This window comes from Corvus hawaiiensis, chromosome 12 (genome assembly GCF_020740725.1).
Source record: "Corvus hawaiiensis isolate bCorHaw1 chromosome 12, bCorHaw1.pri.cur, whole genome shotgun sequence".
Taxonomy (NCBI): Eukaryota; Metazoa; Chordata; class Aves; order Passeriformes; family Corvidae; genus Corvus; species Corvus hawaiiensis.
The window spans coordinates 1,769,331-1,791,507 of record NC_063224.1 but is presented as its reverse complement, the minus strand read 5'-3'; the positions used below and the strand labels follow the sequence as shown (position 1 = coordinate 1,791,507).

General features: G+C 59.7%; 1 protein-coding gene across 1 annotated transcript in view; it reads left to right on the top strand.

The window, feature by feature from the left end:
• The window catches only part of ZFPM1 (zinc finger protein, FOG family member 1), a 34,228-nt gene that overhangs the window by 3,504 nt on the left and 8,547 nt on the right, over nt 1–22,177 (top strand). Inside the window, exons 2-3 of the mRNA XM_048316910.1 lie at nt 11,510–11,641; nt 13,786–13,875. Coding sequence (XP_048172867.1) covers nt 11,510–11,641; nt 13,786–13,875 — 222 coding nt within the window. The remainder of the gene's footprint in view (nt 1–11,509; nt 11,642–13,785; nt 13,876–22,177) is intronic.

The window sequence follows — 22,177 nt, the reverse complement described above, 5'->3', positions numbered from 1 at the left end:
GCTGGGCGGGTTTTATTTTTTTTCCTTTTCCTCCTGCACGCTCGGCTGCTCCCCGGTGCCGCGTGGGCTCGGCGGCGGTGCCGGGAAGGGGGTCCTGGAGCCGGGCAGAGGGTGGCGGTGCCGGCCGGGCCGTGGGAGCCGTCCTTCCCGGGAGCTTGGAAAATTGCGTTTCTCGTGAAGATGACAGTGGCCAACCCAGCGTCTATTTTTAGCGGCGGCGTGGTGAGCCGGTGGCGTGGGATGCTCCCGGCACGCCTCCTGCCCGCTCCTTCCCGCTGCCTTCCCTCCCTGAGTCGCTCCTTCCCTTTCAGGTGACTCTGTTTCAACCTCCTCTGCTTGCTGCTTTTCTTTTTTTTCTTGCCTGTTTTTCCCCCAGCGCTCTGATGCTGCTGCACTTTTCCATCCCCGCCACCTCCGTGCCTCAGTTTCCCCTTCCCCGCCGCCGGGGCGGGGTGGGCGGGGGCTGTTTGGGGCGGTGTTACCCCGGGGTGCTCCGTGCGGTGGGGAGGGTTTGCTCCCGGGATGAGCCGGGTGCCGGCACGGCCTCCCAGCTTTGCTCCCAAAACCGGAATTTTCTGCACATCCCGGGGCTCCCTCAGCCTCGCATCCCCCTGTATCCCACTCCTGGCATCCCGAGGGTGGCATCCCCGTGTCCCACATGTCTGCTACACCCACGGGCGCTGCCTGCCTGCCAGCCCCTCCCCTCTTGTGCAAAAGCCCCAAGGCATTTGCCAGCCCTGGCGCGGTGGCATCCGAGCGGCGGCTCCTCGGAGCTGGCAGGGGTGCGGGTGGCAAAGCCCCGTGGCACAGCTGCCCCCGCAGCGGCTCTGCCCAGCTTGGCTGTCACCGGCCTCTTGGGATGCGCCGTGGGTGACATCGGGGGCTCCCAGGGCCAGGCACCCGTCGTGGTCCCCACAGGTGGGACGGGGTTGGGGAGTGACCCATGGGCTGTGGTGCCAGTGGGATACTGGTGGGATGCACCTGGCAGAGCCCACCGTGGGAGTTCTCCCAGCCGTCTGCAGCTGTTTCCCACCATGGACAAGCCACATTCCTGCTCAGTGGAGGGTCTGGACCAGCCTCAGGTGATGCTGGAGGAAGTTTCCCTCCTCTCCCACAGCCAGTGCTCCAGGTGTGAGCATCCCTGCAGGCCCCAGGTCTGGGAGAAGGGTTGGCACCGTGCTTGGCAGCTGGTGGCCGAGATGACAGCTCGGAGCAGGAAATCCATTCCCCGTGGATAATGAATAACTAGCCCTGGTGGCCAGCGCCACCAGCCCTGTGCCCTGCCAGCCATGGTACACTTCATCCCTCGACGCCAGGGAACCCCGCAAGCCCTTTTGGGACCGTGCTGGGGCTATATCCCAGGATGGCTCTTCCTGGCCATCCCATCTCCGCAGCGGGCAGGGAGGATGAGGGGGATGCTCGGGGAGTGAGGGCTGGAGCCGCGCTGGCCACGGCAGCCAGGAGCATGGCCAAACCAGTTCTGCCGAGAGCCCGGCGCACGTCCCTGCCAGTGCCGCGGCCGCGGGGCGAGAAGGCGGCGCTGGAGCCGCGCCGGCGAGGGAGGCTCCGGAGGCTTTGCCAGGCGGCTGCTTCCAGGGCCCGTGGGCGCCGGGGTTGGGGTGGTTCTGTGTCTGCTGCCGCTCTTCCGCCTCCTGAGCCCCTGGGGGATGCCCCCACGCTGTCCCCAGCCCGGGCACACCGGGCGGGCACGGAGCCACGGCGATGGACTGTCCCTGGCATCCCGGGGAAGCCACCTCCAGCTGGGATTTGCACCTCGGGATCCGAAGTGGCGAGGTTGGGCAAGGTCTTATTTTCCATGGTGAATCACGAGGCCACCTAGCAAGCTGCAGCTTCCCCTTTGGCCAAGTTGTGATGCGGCCAGCTCGGCAATCAGGGCTTGGGAAGAAAGCAATCCTTTCCCCACGGGTGCTGCAGGAATTGTGCAAGGAGGCAGTGCCACGGCACAGGTGATCCCAGGTTCCTGGAGAGGGGCAGCCCTGGGTCCCCTCCCTGCGAAGCCAGCGGGGCCACCCGGCCAGGGCAGCATCCCAAAGGCACCACTGTGTCCACATCCACCGGGGCAGCATCCCTGGGAATCCCCGCACAGTGCAGCATTCCCAGCCCTGAGGGGACACCCACGGCCCTGGGAAAGGAAGGGACAACGCTGCCCAAACTGGGCACAGCGGGGCCAGGGATGGAGCTGCTGGGCCCTGTGTGGTGTTGGTGGATTTGGGGTCAAACACAGCCGAGCTGGCCAAAGGAAGAGGATGTTTTGAGGATGTTTTCCATGCGTGCCGTCCGTCCTACTGCAAAATAACCGTGATGTGCCTTGGAAAACACTGGATGGGGCTTTGCTGTGGAGGGAAAACCAGCCCAGAGGCACAGCCGGGGCTGAGATCCGATGCTGCCCGGAGAGAGGATGTGAGCAGAGGAACCGAGGAGCGAGGAACCTGGAGCTTTTGGGAATTCAGCGTTTGAGAAGATACATTGGAAAAGGCCTCTGTGCCAGCCCTGCACCGCACTCCACCTCTGCTCCATGCCGAGGGCATGGATTTCTCTTCCTGTGGGGCCAAGAAAGCAGCTCCCCCACTTTGGAGAAGAGCAGGAATGGGAGCAGGAGGCCAGTATCTCCTTTTTGTTCTGCGCCACATCCCATGACTGCCTTTGCTGCCTGACTCAGGGCTTTTGGCCGCTCCAGCTTGGCCGGGCTGTGTCCTGCTGCTCCTTTTATCAGGAAAGTTCAAGTGTTTCGGGGCTAATACAGTTCCCTCTTCCGATGGCTGCCCGGCAAAGGCTCCACATTGTTCCTGCAGCAACATGTTTTTTTGGAAGGGCTGAAATGCCGAAAGGAATGCAACTGCTGACCTTGGGCTGCAGTGGGGTTAAGGAGTGTGTGCCTATGAGTCACTGCAGATAAGAGCCTTCCACGGCTTTTTTCCTCCAAAATAATTCTTTATCTCCTCTTTCTCACATCAACATATTTTCTTGACATCTCCCAGTCGATAGCGCGTGGAGGAAATGCGCTCCTCTAATTTGTTCATCTGATGAAATGTGGATCCATTGTTTTCCCTCGGCCTTGGCCGGCCCGGAGCGTGACCCCGGGATCTGGGGATGCGCCTCCGAGTCGGTGCCCAGGGCTTGGGGATGGTCAGTGGGGCCGGTGGCCCGGAACTTTGGGAAGGCTCAGTGGAGTTACGGCCCAGAGATTTTGGGGGTCAGCGTGTGGGGTTTTAGGGGTGTTCCATGGGGTCAGTGCTTGGAGCTTTGGGAGTATTTAGGGTTGGCACCTGCATTTCTGGGGATGCTTGAGGGGATCGGTGCCCAGGGTTTGGGAATGTTTGATGGGGTCAGTGCCCCTTGCTTTAGGGATGGGCTTTGGTCAGTGCCCAGGATTTTGGGAATGTTTGGCACCCTGGACTTTGGGGATGCCCAACAGATTCAGTGCTTGGGGCTTTAAGGATGCACCTTGGGGTCAGTGCCCAGGAATTTAGGGATGCTTGAAGGGGTTTGGGGATGCTCATCGAGGTCAGTCCCTGTAGCTTTGGGAATGTGCCTTGGGATGGTACCCAGGGCTTTGGGATGCTCGATGAGATCGGTGCCTGGGGTTTTGGGGATACTTCTCTGGCTCTGTGCCTGGGGCTTTGGGAATGCACCTTGGAGTCAGTCCCCAGAGCTTTGGAGATGCTCCTCCAGGACAGCACCCGGGGTGCACAGAGCTTTGGGAATGTGGGGCCGCGAGCAGCAGGGAGAGCATCCCCAGCCCAGGAGGGCACGGCGGGGAGGAAAAGCCGCTTTTCCCTCCCCTCCCTGCTCCGCCGGGAAGTTTGGCCGCTCGCTCTCTTCTCCGTCTCCCAGCCGAGGCCTCTCATGCTACTCGCAGCTCCTATGATAATGCGGAAAGTTGAACTGGCCCCATTACTGCGCTGCGATGGTTGCCGCGATAAGGGCCCGATAATGGCAGCGATAGTGGCAGCTCGGTAGCCAATGGCTCCGCCGCTCCTCCCATTAACATTCCCCACCACGGCCGGGCTCGGAGCTGCCTATCTGCTCTCCATTTCCACTCCTCCGCTAGATAAGAATGGAAATACTGACTTCATAGCTCACTGATTAAAGTGTCTGGATTTCTTGATAATACACAGATAAATTATGTTTTTCAAAAAGAAGGTAGGGAAGGGAGTGCGAGGGGAGGGAAAAACCTCCAGTCCATTTTTATTATTTTTTTTTCTTCTTCTTCTTCCTTCCCTCTTTCTGGCCATGCCCTGGGAGTTGGGGTTTTTGCTGCTCCAAAATGCACTTCCCAGCAGGAAGGCAGAGCCCTGTGAGGCGCCCTCAGGAACGGGGTGGGGAGAAAGGATTTTTGGGAGCCACGCGGATGGGGTGTAGGGCACGTCCAGTCGTGTCCCTGTGCTGGGATGGAGATGCTGTTCCTGCATCCAGGGACCTGGATCACAGGGAGCTTGGGCTTTGCCAGCTGATCCTGGCAGTTGCTGGGGCAGGACCTAGGGATGCTCGGGAAGCATCTCCATGTCGGTATCCATCTCGCTGGTTCTGCTGCTCCCTGGTTCTCCCTGCCCTGGATGCTTTGGAGCAGCCTCATCCCTCTGCCCCGTCCACACGTAACTCCCTGACTTCCCTTGCTCATCCCCACTGGAGCAAACAGAGCTTCCAGGCTTTTTGGTTTGGAAAAGGTATCGACCACGAGAATCTGGGTTTGTTTCATCTAAATATAAAACTAAAGAGCAAACAGTATAAAGTTCATTTTTTAATGTGCTGCCCCATTCCAGTCGGGCTGCTCTCTTTATTTTTTTTAGGGGAACTGTGATAAAAAGCAGAGATAAAGCCAGGACTGTTTTGTGTAGGAGTCGGTATCTGCGTTATCTATCTCCCTTTTTCACTCTCCGAGCAGCTCTGTTGTTTTTTACTCTTATCTCGCTCCACCAAAATGCCAAGAACAGGAAAAAAAAAAAAAAAATTAGAAAAAAGAAAGAGGCAGCACAGGCACGTTTACACAGAGAGAACTCGGCGTCCACGGGGCTGGGCAGGAGAAGGGCTTGGAGTTGGAGGAAGAGGAGGGTTGGGGTGCTGGGAAGGCAGGGAAGGTTTTTTGGGAGCAGCGCTGTCACAGGGATCTCTGTGTGCCAGCTGCTCTCAGATGGGCCACCCAGCCTGGCTGTACCCTCTGAGGGTCCTTCCCTGCTCCTGGAGCTCCCACAGCTCCTGCTCGTGGCCACAGTGCTCCCTGGAGTGCTCCAGGATGGCACCGGGAGCTGGGATCAGGCACCCTGTGGGACTGGGAGCAGTAGGGACATCCTGGGCAGAGCGTGTTTGCTGATGTCCCCTTATCCCTGTCCTTGTCCCCATCCCTCCGGCCTTGTCATCACCCAGGGCTGTCACAGACTGAAAGGCTTGGGGTGGACACTGGAGACCATCCCTGTTCCCTTTCCATCGCTTTTGGGAGCGGGATGGGCCTGGAGCTGCTTCCCACGGGAAGGGGCATGGCTCCAGCTCGGCATCTCCGGGGTAATTTGTCGCTGGATTAGCCCAGAGCTTGACCTCTGTCCTCGCTGTCACCTGGTATTGATGTGCTCTGAGCATCCCCACCCCCAGCCATTCCTGGCTGGAATGCCTTTATTCCAGGTGGGAGAAGAAGTATCCGAATCGAGGGGTTTTCCCCAGTTCCGCCTTCTGGCAGGGAGCAATGGTGGCACACTTGGAGCCTGATCCTCATGGCTGGAGTCTCTTCCCTTGTTGTTGGGTATCCAGCTGCTCCCGAAGTGCCTGAATCCTGGATCACCATGGGGATAAACGCCTCAAACTGCTCTTGGGTGGGGATTGGGTGGAGACGCCTCCAGTCCCCCCAGTAAGGACCAGTCCTTGTCTTCCAGTCTCACCAGCTGCCTCAGTTTCCCTGCTGCGCTCTGAGCAGCCTCTCGTGGCTCCGTGTGCTCTCCAGCCGGGAAGGCAGGCCCACGTTCACATCCCTTCTCCCGGAGCAACCCCATCCATCTGCTGCGCCGAGGCCGGGGACGGCTCCATTCCGCTCTCTCCTCTCTCCAAATCTATCAGGGCCTTATCGACCCCATCTGAAACCTAAAGTCACTCCATTGTCATTGTCCCCGGATCTCTTCCCTCGCTGTTTCCCCGCGTCCCCTCCCTCGTGCGCGGCTGATCCGCCGGCCGTTCCTATTGGGAATGGCGGCCCCCGGAGCGCCCCAATCTCCCGGGATCTCTCGGTGGTTTATCGGCCCATCGGAGCCGGGGCTGGCGGGGCCGGCGCTGGCGCCGCTCGCCGCTGATAAAGTTACAGAGTTCAGGCAGTGATGAATGTTCAGTAACTGCACCCGCCGCGATCCCGCCTGGGCTTGGCAGCGCGAGCAGCTCCGGCTGAAACCAATCCCTCCCCTATCAGCAGCGCTGCTTTTTCTCAGGCTCGGCCTCTCCCCAGTTCTGCTCTTCCCCAGGGGGCTCCCCTGGGGCAGCCCAGCACTGAGGGATGCTCCGGGGGGCTTCATCCCAGGGATGGTGTCTGGATTTCACCCTGGAGTGGTTTGGGTTGGAAAGGAACTTAAAGCTCATCCGGCTCCAGGGCCGGGATCTTCCACCAGACTGGGCTGTGGTGGTTGGGACAGAGCAGCTCCCCAGCAGCAACTGGAGCATCCCATCCCATCCCAGCCTTCCCAGCACCTCCATTCCCGCTCTGTCCTTCATTCCCCTCCTGGAAAAGTTAGGCCTAAGTATATTACAAGTTCAGCCGTTATTAGAAATCTCATGATTATTGTTAATACCACCCCATGAGCAATGGCAGCATCACTCACCACCTCCATGCCCTCACCACCGTTTACTCCCCTCCTGGAATAAATTAGGCCTAGTAGATTATAAATGTAATAATATTAATTGTTATAAAACCCCTCATGAGCAGTTGGAGCATCTTCCCCACCAGGGGTTACAGCATCACCCAGCACCTCTATCCCCTATTCCTCTGCTGGATAAATTAGGCCTAAATACAAAAATGTAATAAGTTTATAAATGTCATTTATAAATGATTATAGATATCCCCTGTCAGCAATCACAGCATCCCCACCACCTCCTGGATAAACCAGTAATAATTTAACAACAAATTCATAAATCCCCCCCTTCACCTTCCAACTCTCCAACCATGTATTGTTCTTTCTTTGCCCTTTTCCCCCAGGGCACCCCGGGAAGGGTCAGGGTGAGTTTTATCAGGGGGTGATGGAGAAGGGCCTCAAATTGGAGATAAAGCCCCTGGGGGCCGGCCCCAGCCGCTATCGGCTTCGTGCACGGGGCTGATCTTTCGCGGGGAGATACCCATGGGAAGAGCCCGGCCCGGGATGCTGCAGCCGGGCTGATAGGGAACAGGGCTGAGTTGTGCCCCAGAAAGCCCCTTTTTCTCCCAGACAGACTCCAGACTATTGGAATTGAGTGCAGCATCACCTGAGGGAAGGGAAGGTGTCCTGTTGGATCACTGACGGGACCTTTGAGGGCCGGCGTCCACCGAAACCTCGTTTGTCCCGGCTTGGCGTTCCCGATCCGCAGGGAACGGGCTCGGGAGCAGCCGAGGTCGTTGGTAAAACAAACATTGGTAGGGCCCAGGGAGGAATTGGGTGAGAAGAGCGGGCGGCTGTCCCATCAGATACCGGCAGCAGCCGGGATTTGCAGCCCGGGTTGTTCTCCGGGTGTTTCTGGCTGCGGGGCGGGCACGGCACAGTCTTGCCGCCAGACCCTGGGGAATCCCGGCATGTCCCGGATCCCACCAAACAACTAGTGATGCCCTTCCTAAAGGAGCAGCTGGGACTGTCTCCAGCAGCATCTCTCCCTGAGGAGTACCAGCCCTTTGCTCTGGGCTCCATAATTTGGGGGGAAAGGAGGTGATTTAGGGGCAGCGAGGAAGCTATGCCTGAGTGGAATTCCCACATTTCCAGCATGAGGTGATGGGTGAGCATCCTGGTGATGCTTCATGCATCCCAAAATCTGGTTTGGAGCCTCGCCAACCTGCTTTTGAGTTGGTTTCCATCATCATCATTATTATTGTTGTTGTTATTATTACCGTGGGGTTTTAATTGGAAGAGGATGGTGCCAGCACAGGGATGAGGAGGAGCTGGAAGGATGCAGAAGGGATCCTTCATTACACTGCCCGCCTGGTCAGCTGGAATATCCCATCCCCCAGGATGCCCTGGCACAGCTGGGGTGTCCCCTCTGTCCCCCACCCAGTGACACCCAGAGCCAAGGCTGAGCTTTGAGGTGCCTGGAGAGAAGGTTTGGGATGTGAGGCCATCCGGCTCTGGGCTCTGTCCCTCGTTCCCTGCCTCCTGGAGCCTTTCTTGGACTCATCCCCTGCCCAATGGGACTTGGAGGAATTTTTATTTTAGAAATAAGAGTCATGGATTCCCAGAACGGTTTGGGTTGGAAGGACCTTAAAGCTCATCTCCTTCCTCCCCCTCCACAGGCGGGGACACATTCCATTAGCCCAGGTTGCTCCGAGCCCAGTCCAACCTGGCCTTGAACGCTTCCAGAGACGGGAATTGGAAGGAGTTGGATGGGAATTTTTATTTAAATTCGTATTTAAAAATAAACACTTGGACCTGACGGCAGCGCCGAGCGCCAGCCAGCAAAGGCAGGTTGCCACCAGCCCACACGTGTTCCCGATCCAGGACCTGCTTTCCACCACGGGAACTCCTCCTCCTCTTCCTCCTCCTCCTCCTCCTCCTCCTCCTCCTCCTCCTCCTCCTCCCTGCTCCAGAGCCGGTGGGAAAGTCTGTGGCTGTTGCTATTTTCTATCTGTTATCAAGGCCTCTTATCACTTTGCTCTTGTCTCCGTGCCGGCTCTCCGAGTGCCCAGGGTCTCGCTCTTGGCAGCCTGGAAAAGGCCCCCCCCCCCCCCCCCCTCCTTGATATTCCCTATATTCTTTTGCCTTTCATTTAATTTACCAGCTAAGCACAAAGAATCAAGAAAAGCTTTATTGTTCCTGCGCTGGGAGAGCCTTAATTGGAGTGCAGCGATCAAATCATTACCTGGATAACTCCGGGTTTCCCTGGGAATGCCGACCCTCGGCCCCAGCCCTGGTGGCACGGGCTCACGGCCTCGGCTTCCTGCAAGTTTTTAGAGTCACCGTCAGTTTTTATTTTTTCTTTTTTTTTTGAGGAAAAAAGAAGAAAAAGAAGAAGGGGAAAAAAAAAAGAAATCCTTGCTCGTTATCAATAAAAAAAAAAAAAAGAGAGAGAAGGAGGGAGGGAGAAGAGTTAATCGTCGAAGCGGAGTATCTTGGAAGGGAGCGTTTTTTGGCTCTTCCCCTCTCTGTAAAACCAGCCTCAGTAATTCAGTTTTAAAGCATGAAAAAAGGGAGTTGATGAAATTCCACTATCAGCACTGAACCAATATGCAAAATATCTCGCCGAGAATCAAATAGCTATTATGTTTTCATTTCCATTTCAGCGTATTTGCTTAATGAAGAATAGACAGATCAGGCCAGCCGAGGGAGGCTGTGTGCGGTGATAACTGTGCAGGGCTCCCAGCAATCCCAGCAAGTGACGCTCCGCTCCTGCTCCGTGCTCCCTCTCCCTCACTCGTTTTTCTTTTTTTTCCCCCTTTTTTCCCCGTTTTTTAGAGTTGTTTTCCCAGTGGTTCGTTTAACCCGCGCAGCTGGGAGCATTGGCGGTGCCTCCATGGGCACCCATCCGTGGGGAGTGGGATGCTGCAGCGGGGTCGGGATGCATCCCAGGCCGTGATTCCGGGATGCTGTTGGCCACCCCTCCTCCCCACGGGCACTGGGTGACGCCATGGTCCCCAAACGCCATGGTTGGGTTTATGTGGAGCATCCCCATCTCCCTCGCGCTTGGGAGTGTTTTGGGGTGGGATGTGGGATGCATCCAGGGACGGTGTGAGATGATTCCAGGGTGCTGTTGGCCGCCAGTCATCCCCGTAGCAGGTTTGACACAGTTGGGTTTGTGTGGAGCATCCTCATCTTCCTCATGGCTGGGCCCCTCGGTGTTTTGGGGTGGGATGTGGGTGGTCCCAGGATGCATCCAGGGATCGCAGTGACGAGATTCCGGGATTGCTGATTCCCCCTCATCCCTGTAGGCACTGGGGGACACCGCAGTACCCAAACCCCAGCTGGATTTACGTGGAGCAGCCCCATCTCCTTCCTGGTCAGGGACAGACATTTCAGGGTGGGATGTGGGTCATCTCAGGATGCATCCAGGGACCCCCAGTAACGTGGTATTGGGATGCTGTTTGACGCCCGTCACCCCTGTAGGAACTCGGTGACACCCCAGGACTCAAACCCCAGCTGGATTTATATGGGGCATCCCCATCTCCCTCCTGGCTGGGGATGGACATTTCAGGGTGGGATATGGGATGCATCCAGAGACCATGGATGGGATGCTGTTGACTGCCCATCACCCCTGTAGGCCACGATGCTGTGGTACCAAAGCCATGCCCATCCTGCTTCCTGCTGTTCCCGGGCAGGATGTGGGTGGTCTCGGCACCCTTGGGTGGGTGCCAGGGGCCCTCCTGGTCCCACCCCTCCCTTCCCAGCCCCGTCCACCCCTCCCTGGGCAGGCTGGAGGTGCCAAACCCCGGCGCAGGCGAGCATTGGGTTAACTTTATCAGAAGCCCAAGAGCCGTGAAGGCGTGAAGGAAGAAATTAGCCTAACAATGTTTCATTTACAGCGGGAGAAACGATTTGTTAGCTGGCGATTGTTTCTGAATATTATCAGAGCCTTTTTAATTGTGCTGGAACTGAAATTAGCAGAATTAGAATAAATTGCCTTCCCTTCTCCGGCAGCCTCTTTATTCACGCTCATTGTTGTGTGCTTTGTATAGATTATGGGCTCTTTGTTCTGCTGCTGTAAATATACATGCCTGGAGTCACGGCGAGCAGCTGAGGTCTGCAGACGGGCTGGCCCCACTCCGATCCCCCCGTGATCCCCCGATCCCGGGCCCGGGTGGGGCCCCGGCAGCCCCCGGCACCGCGGCGTCGTGCGGTGCCAGCCTCGTGTGCCGCCGGTGCTGGGCCTTGCTGTCGTGCTTTGGGGGGGACAGGGATGCTGCATTGCCATGGAAATGGCCGAGAGGGGTGGCGGGGCTGAGGGATGTCCCCCTGTGCACCCCCGTTGTCCCCTCTGTGTCCCCCCTGCAGCGTCATCCCCCTCTGTCTGCGTCCCCCGTCAGATAAGGGGTGGCTATTTCTGGGGTCCCTTTTGGGGACGGGTGACGCCACAGCCGTGTGCCCCCCTTGCTGCCAGGCTTGTTCCCCGCAGTGCCTCAGGGAGGGGACACCTCAGGAACACCTGGAGCAAGACACGGCCACCTCTGCAAGGGGACAGGGGACCCCAGGGAGGTGCTGGGCCATGGGACGGCTGGGCAGGGGCTTTCCCTTCCCTTCCTGTGGGGTGTTTCCTCCCAGCATCCTGATTTCCCGGCTGGGAAAACCTCCTGGGGTCTTTTCCCTCGGGTTGTCCCCTTCTAACCAGCCTGTCCGTGTTCCTGCAGGTTCCCTGGCAGCGATGGAGGAAGGTGAGGATGCCCCGGTGGGGGACAAGAGCCCCTCGGAGAGGGACGGGGCCACCTCGGACCGCGAGGGCTCCGCCGAGCGCGACACCTGCAGCCCCCCCGGCAGTGACGGTGAGCCCTGGGACTGTCCCTGCTGTCCCCTCCCCACGGGGACAGTCTCTGCTGGTGGGGCAGGGTGTTAATTAGCTAACGAAGCAGCGTGGCCACCCCTTGGGACTGGTGGGTCAGTGATACCCCCGTGTCCTTGGGGGGTTCCATCCCTCTGGGCAGCGTCTGGCCGGTGGCAGGACACCCTGGGGACAGCCCAGGCTGCAAAGTCGTGTCCCTTGGGGGATAAAGTGACCCCACTGGGGTGTAGAGTCACAGAGTTTGGGGTACAAAGTGACCCTTCACAGGGATGTAAAGGGACCCTTTGGGATAAAAAGTGACCCCTTTGGGTGCAAAGTGACCCCTTAGGTGCAAAATGACCCTTCCCCCTTCCTTGGGGTGCAAAGTGTCCCATCCCAGGGATGCAGAGTGACCTCTTGGGGTACAAAGTCACATCCTTTGGAATACAAAGTTCCTTTCCCCATTCAAGATCTTGGTCACGTCCCTCCGGGTGCAAAGTTCCTGCTCCCAGGGCACAAAGTCCCATCCCTTGGGGTACCAAGTGCCTCCCCCAGGGTGCCCAGCAGCCCCACAGGCCACAGGTGCTGGCCCTGGGTGGGTTGGGGGCACAGGGCTGTTGGTGCCACCGTGCTGCCCACGCAGCCGCCAGGCTGCCGCCGTGCCGAGCTGCACCGCGCTGTGCCGCGCCCCAAAGGTGGCTGCGACTCAGGGCCGGGCTGAAACAGTCCCAGATATCCTTTAAGTTCCTTCCTGTGGAGGTGGGGGCAAATCCCAATCAGTTAATGTTTGCAGTGCCCTTTGAGATAACCGCGCCGGGGCAAGGCTGCGCTGCCTCACCGAGCCCAGCCGCGGCTCCCGGCAAACCCCGCTGCCTCCTACTGCTGGCTCTGGGGGAGAAGTGTCCCCCAAAACCAGGGCAGCCAGGCCACGATGCACCAGAGATCTGCACCAGCTGGGGCAGGGGAGGACCCCGATAACCGGGATAGGGAGGGGACCCTGAGAGTTGGGACAGGGACAGACCCCAATAGTCAAGATAGGAAGGGACCCAAATAGCTGAGACAGTCAGGGACCCCAAAATTTGGGGCAGGGAAGGGACCCTGATATCCCCAACAGATGAGGTAGGGAGAGATCCCAATAGCCAGGGCAGGGAGGGGACCCCCATATTTGAGGCAGGCCAGGGGATCCCAACGGCCAAGGCAGGGAGTGGACCCTGATAGTTGGAGCAAGGAGAGACCCCGATTTCGGGGAAAGGACCCCGACAGCCAGGGCAGGGAAGGGATCCTACAGCACAGCAGGGAGGGAGCCCGATAATTGGAACAGGGAGGGGACCTGATAACTGGAGCAGGGAAGGGACCCCAGTAGCTGAGTCAGGGCGGTCTCCCAGGCAAACTTTGCTCAGCGGTGGAGGGAAGCGAGGTCTCTTATCTGATGGGGGAGCAGAGCTGGGGGCGAGGAGCCGGAGCCGGGGCGCGGAGCTGCACCTGGCACTGGCCTGCCTCGATAAAGAGGTGATAGCAGAGATAAGGCCAAGCAGCAATAACGGCCACTAAAGCTTTCAGCGCGATGGATAAAAATCGATATGCCAGGCACTTTGATTTATAGCCAAAAATAATAGGACTTTTATACCCGGTGATTGATTTATTTGATGTTAATCATTGCGCTTATCACCTGTATTAATAATCTCCGATGGCGGTGACGTCACCGCTGGGCGGCCGCGGTGGCGCCGATCGATTGGGCTCCGCGCTGCCTGATCCGCCCGGGACGCCAAGGCAAACATGTACTTTGGGCACTAATCTGCCACACTGTCATATGCAGATTGGCCTTATCAGCCCATCTCCAGCAGCAGTTAATGGAGAAAATAATTGTTATCAAGTTGCTATGAATACGCCACAAATAGAGCCGTGAGGGGAGCGGGGCGCAGCCCGCTGGCGTGGGATGGCACGGATGTGCCGCGGGCTTCGGCTGGGCTGGGGAGTCTTTGGGGTGGAGGGGCTTGGCTGGCCTGATGGTGCATTCGCAGGGGGATGTGAATCCCCTCCCTGTGGCCATCCCACGGGTGTCACCGGCCCCCGTGGTCCCAGCCCACATGGAATGCTGCCCCTGTAATTCTCTGCTCGTGACCTGCTGCCTTCCCCCTCCTGCTGCAGAGTCCAGAGATGCTCTGGAGAGTCCGAAGGAGCCGGACAAGGCGGATCCTGGAGAAAACCCCCAGGAGCCGGACACATGGAACGGGCCAGGTGAGTCCCTGGTGTGTGGCCGGTCGTCCCGCTCCATCCCAGCGTCCTCACTGGATCTGCTGGAGCGCTCCTCAAGCATTCCCCTCCTCTTGCAAGTATGAGGAGGACTGGGAGCGCTGGGAGCCGGGCAGGCTGCACAGCCCAGAACTCCTGCTGGAGGGGAGGTGTGAGGCGATGGCTGTCACTTGCCGCGTCCCCGGGATGCTGTTGGGATGGTAAAAGCGGATTCTGGAGCAGCAGGGATGCCATCCCCACAGCTGGCATCGCTCTTGCTGGCACTGGCAGGGTTTGGACCCACCCTGCGTCGCACCAGGGCACTTCACCAACATCCTGGCAACCACAAGAGTGACGCTGGGGTGGTTTGGTGATGGTTATCAAAACCCCAAGGAGCGAATTCAGCCTCTATCTCCCCCTGGTATCTCCGTGGGCACCGGGGCACCGGCGAGGCCGGGCTGGCCCTGTGGGCACCCCCAGCCCTATCACCCATTATCTCCAAAGCCACGAGGTTACGGGGCTGTGCCACATGGATTCACAGAGTCACGGAATGTCTGGGGTTGGAAGGGAGCTCTGGAGATCATCCAGGCCAAGGCAGGGGCACCTGGAGCAGGTGGCACAGGAACACGTCCAGGTGGGACTGGAATGTCTCCAGACAGGGAGACCCCACGCCCTCCCTGGGCAGCTGCTCCAGGCCTCTGCCGCCCTCCATGGGAAGAAGCTCTTCCTGATCTTGAGGTGGAACTTCTTGTGGTTTAGTTCATGGCCATCGCTGCTTGGTTGGAGTCGTGGGTTGTTCCACTGGGAACGGCTCCTGGCAGGTGGATGGGGATGGGACCAGGGGAACCTGAGACCTCCAGGGGTGGATGTGCCGCATTTCGGGCCCTGATGGTGCTGCCCACACCCTGCTCCTCCCAGGGGACCTCCCAGCTTTGGGGTAGGGAAGTGGTGACCCCGATCCAGGGCAGCGATCGGCCTTTGGGGATGGATGCCCCGGGCGGGTCCCGCTGTGTCCCCAAGGCCACCAGGCTGCAGGTGCTGGAGGTGCCTGGGAAGCGGCGGCTGCCAGCGCACATGCTCCTGCAGCTGCCCAAATCCCCACAGCCCAGCGGGAACCCTGCTCCCCCTTCCCGCCCGGCCGAGGGGAAGCTCCTGCCGGCCCCGCTGATATCCCGGCCCTTCCTGCGTGCGGGGCAGGAAGGAGCTGCGAGGCCACCCCCGGCTCCTCCTTATCTGCTCCCCAGCCCTTTGCCCCCGGCGCTCCCGGGATCCCAGTGCAGGGCAGGAGGGGGCTGCCGCTCCAACCCCACGGATCCCCCCGTTCCCTGTGGGGTCACCATCAGCCCCTCATCCCCAGCTCCCGAAAGGAGCCAGGCAGCCTGGCTGAGGCCGTGCCTCCCCTTCCCCCTCGCCTCTCGGAGCGGGTTATTTGCATTCTTTACGTAAAAGAGATTTTATTATCGGCCTCTCGCAGCCCATCTCTATTCTGGTAATTGGAGTGGTGTTAATTTCGGTGTGGCTGGGAGTCGCTGGCGGGCCGGCGATGCCGTGCCGATAGGGTGTTCCTCTCGCACCAACCGCCGCGATAGCCCCGGCTATCAGGAGCTCTGCAGGCTCGGCACTTATCAGGGATGGAGTTGGCGAAAAGGGAAGCTCGGAGCAGCCTGAATTTTCTGCTTTATCTGGCAGGATCCGCCGGGTGTCAGCCATGGCGGCCGCGAGGATGCGCCGCGCCGGGGGGGCCTTTGTTCGCGCCCCGCGGGGCCTCCCCATCCCCTGGGCGGTTTTGGGGGATCACTGGGTCACCCCCGCTGTGGGTTGGTGCTCCCAGAGGTGTTCCTGCTGTTCCAGAGGGGATGTGGCCTGCCAGGACCTCGCCCTGGGGCTCCCCAGCCCCACATGGCAGGAGCGAGAAGGGGGTTTTGGTTTATCTTTGAAATGACCTTGCTCCCTGGAGGGGGCCGCAGCTCGTCCGGCTGAAAGGCAAATTCCCGGGAGCTGGAGGCTGAAATGCTCAACCTGGGAGCCTCTACGGATGTGCCACCCCTTCATCCAGGGTGCTGGGATATCCTGGCTCGGTTCTGCTTCCCAATGGAGCATGGCCATGCTTTGCGCTCACTCCATCCTCTGGCGGGGCTGGAGACAGGATGTCCATCCTTCCCAGATTCCCCCAAACCATCCCAAATTCCCCCACAGCCTCAGGTTTCCATCTTTCCCACTCATTTTGGTTTGCTCTGGAGAAGGGCCAGTAGCAGAGAATTTTGGGAGCACCCACAGCCTCCAACTCCCATCCCAGGGCTGTCCCATCCCTGCCCAGGCAGCCTCAGCAATTCCAGCCAGTTTTCCCAGAAGGATGAGACGAAAAGCTCTGGCAAATTTCACGTGGAGCTGGGGCAGGAATGAAAGCAGAGCAGAGCCCTGCTGGGGGACAGGCTGCTCAACCACACGATGAGCCACCAGAGAATTCCCAGCGGGAGCTGCCGGAGGCTGCAGCCCCTGGGAATCCCGGGTTCTTCCCTTTCCACCAGGTGGGACGAAGCTTTTTCGCTTTTGTCCCTGTGGGAACACCACGGGCAGGGCCGGGATGGAGGAGCTGTGACCAAACCCTGGGTGGCTTCTGCGTTGTCCCAGCCAGCCGTGTCCCACCAACTTCCCAGGGAATTCTTCACCCCCTTCCCCACATCGGCATCACAATTTTCAGCTCCACCTTGCTGAACCCCAAGCCCTGCTGCTGTCTTGCCTGCCTGGGCTTTATTTAGTAATTAATTCCTCATTATGAAATATTAATTTAATATTACTACTTCCTCTGGGAGGTAACGATGGCTCTGGGTTGATTACAGAGCTCCGGCTCCTCTCCCGATCCCCCCCATCCTCACCCCCTACCCTCCATATCGGGATGGCACAGTGCAACTCATTTTTTTGGTGCATCTAATTAAAACTCCCAACTCCTTTTTTTTTCCCCCCAGCTCCCCCTTCCCCTGTGCTCCCGCTCCCCTTCGGTTGTGTTTATCTCCAGCTTCAATAATCTCCGGCTGCCCGGAGTTTGTCTGGAAACCTCAAGGTTTATTATCGGGGCGAGCAGGGCACAATGGGGGGGACGGCTCGTCCGGGGGGGGTGGGGGACATGGCCCCCGCCACGTCTGCCCCATCCCTCCCCCTCCACCCTGGTATGTGTGGGTGGGAAAAATTATTCCAGCTATTCCGTTTTATCGCTGGGAGTGGAGCAGCAGAGAGCGGTGCTCGTGGGAGAATGCTGGGGGATGGGCGCAGTGGGGATTCAGGGAATTGGCACCCCCACCGTCCCAAATCAGGGGGTGCTCAGCACCCTGACATCCTCCCCCTGCCCAGCTTGTGTCCAGCAAATCCTCCTGCCAAAGGCAGCGGGATGGGGACGATCCCAGCAGTGCTGGAGGCACCTGTCCTGGATTTGGGACATGGAAGAGCACCTGTCTCTGCTGGGGTCACTGCAGGGTGGAGGGGACAGTTTGGGGACACTGATACAGAGAAGGGGTGCTCCGACTGGTTTGGGGACGTTGCTGAGTGGAAGGGTGATCAGAGCAGTTTGGGGACATGGCTGGGGTGGAGGGATGCTCAGGATCCTTTTGGGAACACTGGCAGTGTGGAGGGATGCTGGGGATGTTTGGGAACACTGGCAGTGTGGAGGGATGCTCAGGATCCTTTTGGGAACACTGGCAGTGTGGAGGGATGCTCAGGATCCTTTTGGGGACACTGGCAGTGTGGAGGGATGCTCAGGATCCTTTTGGGGACACTAACAGGGTGGAGGGCTGCTCAGGCATCTCTGTTCCCATCTCCCTTCCATTTTCCCTTGGGAAGCAGAGCGATGTCTCACACTCTTGTGGTGAGAGCCCTGAGGGTGATGCTGCCAGCCTGGTGATGATTGACAGCTGTCAATCACTCCTCTTGCTGCTCTGCCCTGGCTGGATCTGAGGACCAATGGGGATTTGGGGCTTGGACCCTCCTTCTCCACCTGGGTACCCCCTTCCTGGGGGCTCTCCCATCCCCCTGCAGGCACTTGGGGCTGTGGCACGGACCCCCCTGTGGTCCCCTCCCCTTTTCCGGACGGGATATCTTCCCTCTGCATCGGCTCCGGGGCCCCTGCGTTCCCCTTCCTCCCCCTCTCCGGCTTCCTGCCCCCGCCAGTGCCCTCTTCCCGCTGCCTGGGCAGAGCTGGGGGGTCCCAGCAGCCCTGAGAGAGGGGACAGAGCAGGGACAGGGTGTCCCTGGCACAGGGGTCCCGCCACCCTGGCAGGCCTGGGGAAGCCAGGAAGTTTTCCTCCTTCCCATCCTTCCTGAGTGCTTTCTGGTGTTTTTCCCAGCGTTTATTCCTGTCCCCAGCCCTGTGGTCACAGGTCCCGTGTGTTTCCTGGTTCTCCCTTGTGAGGAGGACCCTTGGGAACAGGGGCTGCCTTGGGATTCGGCATGGGAACCCCTTGGGATGGGCTCCACAAGTGGGGACAGAGCAGGGACAGAGCAGGGACAGGGCATCCCTGGCAGAGAGGCCCTGGCAGCCCCAGGGAAGCCTGGAAGTTTTCCTCCTTCCCATCCTCCCTGAACCTTTTCTGATCTTATTCCCAGTGTTAAATCCACATCCCTGCAGGCACAGGTGCCAGTTATTTCCTGGGGTGGGGAACCCCTTGTCATGAGGGATGACACCCCTGGGGATGGGGGCCCCTTGGGATAGGGACCCTCTGGAGACTGGGACCCCCTCCCAGCACCATCCCAGCGAGGCACAGCAACACCTCAAACACAAATGTCCCGGGAATGCTTATCAGCCCATCCTGCTGGGGCAGGGCACCCCAGCTTCCGTGGGGCGATCCCGGGCGACACGTGGCACAGCCGGTGCCGCCAGCACCTGCCAGCTGTGCCCCACAGCTGGCGAGCGGGGAGCGCGCCCTTTTGGGGTGCAGCCCCCCCCGCTGTGTGTCCAGCCCCCCTGTCCAGCCCCCCCGGGGCCGGGTGGTGCCCGCTCCGGGCGTGGGGCAGGGCCCGGCTGCTCCATTATCCGGGGGCAGGGTTCAGCCTGATAAGGAGTCGCTTTTGGACTCGGGCAGCAAACAATCAATAAGTGGCAAGCGATGGGCAGGAGAGATAAAGGCGGAAATCCCCCCTCGGGTCCCGCCCCGCCAGGGCGTCCCCAGCACCCCAAACCGGGGGCAGAGCCTGGCTCTGCCACAGCCATCCCCTCTCCATCCACAGAGCAAGCCCAGGCTGAGCCCAAGCAGGCGCAGCCCAGCAAGGCTCGATTTAAACCCTCTTCACTCCTTTGTCGTCCCCAAGGCTGCCCTGATTACTCGAGCACCCGGGACGGCAAAGCCGGGATAATCTCCTTAGCCCCTTTGGAGAGATTTCCCTTTGTGAGCGAGGTGAAGAGTGGAGATGCTGCGTGTTCACAGCTTAAGACTCTTCCCAATCGGCTCCCTCCATCTTATCGGAGCGGTGCCATCACATCATTGCAGTAGTTGAGTTGTCAGGATTTATTCCTTCCGCTGCGCTCTCGCCGCGTCTAAAAACAGCAGCTGAGGCCGGGACGGGGCCGCCAGGGGGAACTGGGGGGAACCAGGGGGAACCGGGGCTTCTCCAGCTCGGATTTCCCCAGGCAGGAGTGGCAGAGCCATGGGAGGTTGGGTACCCACTGACGGATCCATCCATCCCACTGCCAGGCCAGCTCCTGCAGCCGCCCACGTTTGCTCCTGGATGTTCCGGAGGTGCAGCCACATCCAGGCACCCACATTTGCTTTCCCTGCAGGAGGGAAGGGCAGAGGGGCCCCAGACAAACCCACCCATCCCAGCCCATCCCATTCCAAGCTGCTCCCACATCTCTTTGCCTCAACTGCATCCAAATGAACTGTTCGGTCCCTTGGCAGGGATCTGGGCTCAGAGGTCCATCTGTCCATCCATCCATCCATCCATCCATCCATCCATCCATCCATCCATCCATCCATCCATCCCTCCATCCATCCATCTGTCCCTCCCCATCTCCCAGTCTCTCCATCACCAGGGCCGGGGCCGGATCTGGCGCATGGCCCCCCAGGCTGGCACAGGGCACTGAATTTAATCGGAACAAGGCGGCTGATCCCGGGATGTGATCCCGTGACACGCCGATTGCAGTATTTATCCTGATAGTATCCAGGCAGCTGCAAACACTGCAGGGACCTCTGTGCCCGGATGCCCACTGAGGGGCAGAGCCGTTGGTTTGGATGTGGTTCAAATCCTCTGGATGCAGCTGAGGCAAAGGGATGCGGGAACAGCTTGGAATGGGATGGGCTGGCACGGTCTGGTGGCCCCCTGCCCTTCCCTCCTGCTCGCCTCCCACAAGGAAAGCCAATGGAGGTGCCTGGATGCGGCAGGGCCGTTCATTTCCCTGGCTGTGGGAATGCTGTGGTCACCGTGTCCGTGGGCTCGGGCCGTTCATCTCCGTCACGCCCCGTGCCGCAGGAAGACGCAGCCCCATGGCATCCCCACAGGCTTCCTCCCTCCGCTGTGCCCACCCTGGACCCTCGGGATGGGTGGGAATGCAGGTGCCGGCCATCGATCGCCCGGTGGCCATGGGGTGGTGACAGGATTAATCTTTGTTCCCGGCACAGCTCAGCTGGTTCCTTTGGAATCTCTCGATGAGGAGATAAACCAGGAGCAGCCCCGTGGTCCCAGAGTCTGTGTCACACCAGGCAGGTGCACCTGGGCGCTCCAGGGGCTTTTCCCCCTCCCTCCCTTCCTTCCTCCCTTCCTCCCTTCCTTCCTTCCTGCTGCTTTTCTCTGCGCCCCAAAGAGAACAGGCCAGTCCCTGCCCAGCTTGGTTAATGAGCTGGGAGATAAGCCCTGCTCCCGTGATAACGAGGGACCGATGGCCAGGTGAGATACCTGGGGGGTGTTCACCTGCCAGGGCATCCCACAGGGAGCTGCAGCCCATGGACTTTGCTCCAGGACACCCCAGGGGCTGGCAGCAGCTCTTCCCAAGCCTGCAGGCAGTGGGATGTGCCTGGATCTCACAGTGGGATCACTCCCTGCTGCCTGGCGGTCCCCGCGTGGGGACACAGCTTGCCGGCCTTGGGCTTTGTCCCCAGCGTGGAACACACAGCATCTCCCAGCCCTCCCCATCATTTTCCCTGTTCCCACTCAGCTGTGCCACGTGTTTAGCTGGAAAAATCATCTTTTCCCTCCGTTTTTCCCTCGCTGTGTTAACGTGGGTGCAGCGCCGGGGCTGCGGCAGCATCCCTGGCTGGCACAGGGACCCCCATCCCGCTGGAGGAGCTCTCAGCACCGCTGAGTCGGGGCTCAGCCTCCTTGGTGGGGTTCCAGCGCCCCGTTTTTGGGTGGGTGGAGGCCACGGCCGCGGGGCGCTGGCGGGAACGGTCCCGGCTCCGGCAGCACTATTTTTGTCCCCCTGTCTGGAACGGTTTTCTCTTTATCAGCGCCTGCGTGTTTTCTCTGCTGGGGATTGATACACACAAGATGAAGTGCTCTGACATGGGAAGTGTCAGGCGAACGCTCTTATCTCGGAGACATGGTCTCCTGACCCAAACGCCGCTGATTACCAGTGAGACGGGCAAGGGGGGGCACCGAGGGGGGGCACCCGGAGAGGGGGACGAGGCCGTTGGGCTCCGGTCCCCAAAAGCAGCCGGGATATTCGGGGTGGCAAAGCCAGAGTGGAGCCAGCGCTGCTGGGGCTCTCCTGGGGGTTTAGGGGTGGAGGGGAGGGTGGGCAGCTCAGGGATGCTGAGGCTGGAGGGGGTCCAGCACCCCGGCACCACTTTGGGAATCTGATGGGAGGGCACTGGAAATGTGGGAGAATGGGAGGGTCCGACTGCCCCGCTCAGCCCCGAGGCCGCTCTGGTGGTCACTCTGCTCCCCGCCTGCCCCCAGGTCCTTCACAGGAAGGCCCAGCTGGACAAGGAGCTGCTGCTGCTCTTCTTCAGGGTCAGTGTGTGCCAGGGAATAAATCCCAGCAGCTCCTCCAAGGCCTCATCCCTCCTCCTCCTCTTCCCTGGGCTGAGGTGGAGCTGATGAGGAAATGGGCAGGGGGATGCAGGGCAGGAGGATGCCAGGAATGTGGGGGATGTAGGGTGGGAGGATGCCAAGGATGCAGGGCAGGCACGGCCCGTGCCACGCTCCCTCCCAAAACCCCTTTGCAGGGATGAAATCCCAGCTAGAAACAGAGCCAGGATCTCCATGGCCAGGTGGCTTTGGGAGCATTCCCAGGCTGTGGGAATGGGAAGGCAGGGCAGGGGAGCTGTGGCAGAGCCCGTCACCAGCAGTGCAAGGGGCTGTGGCACAGGGATGGAGGGTGGCA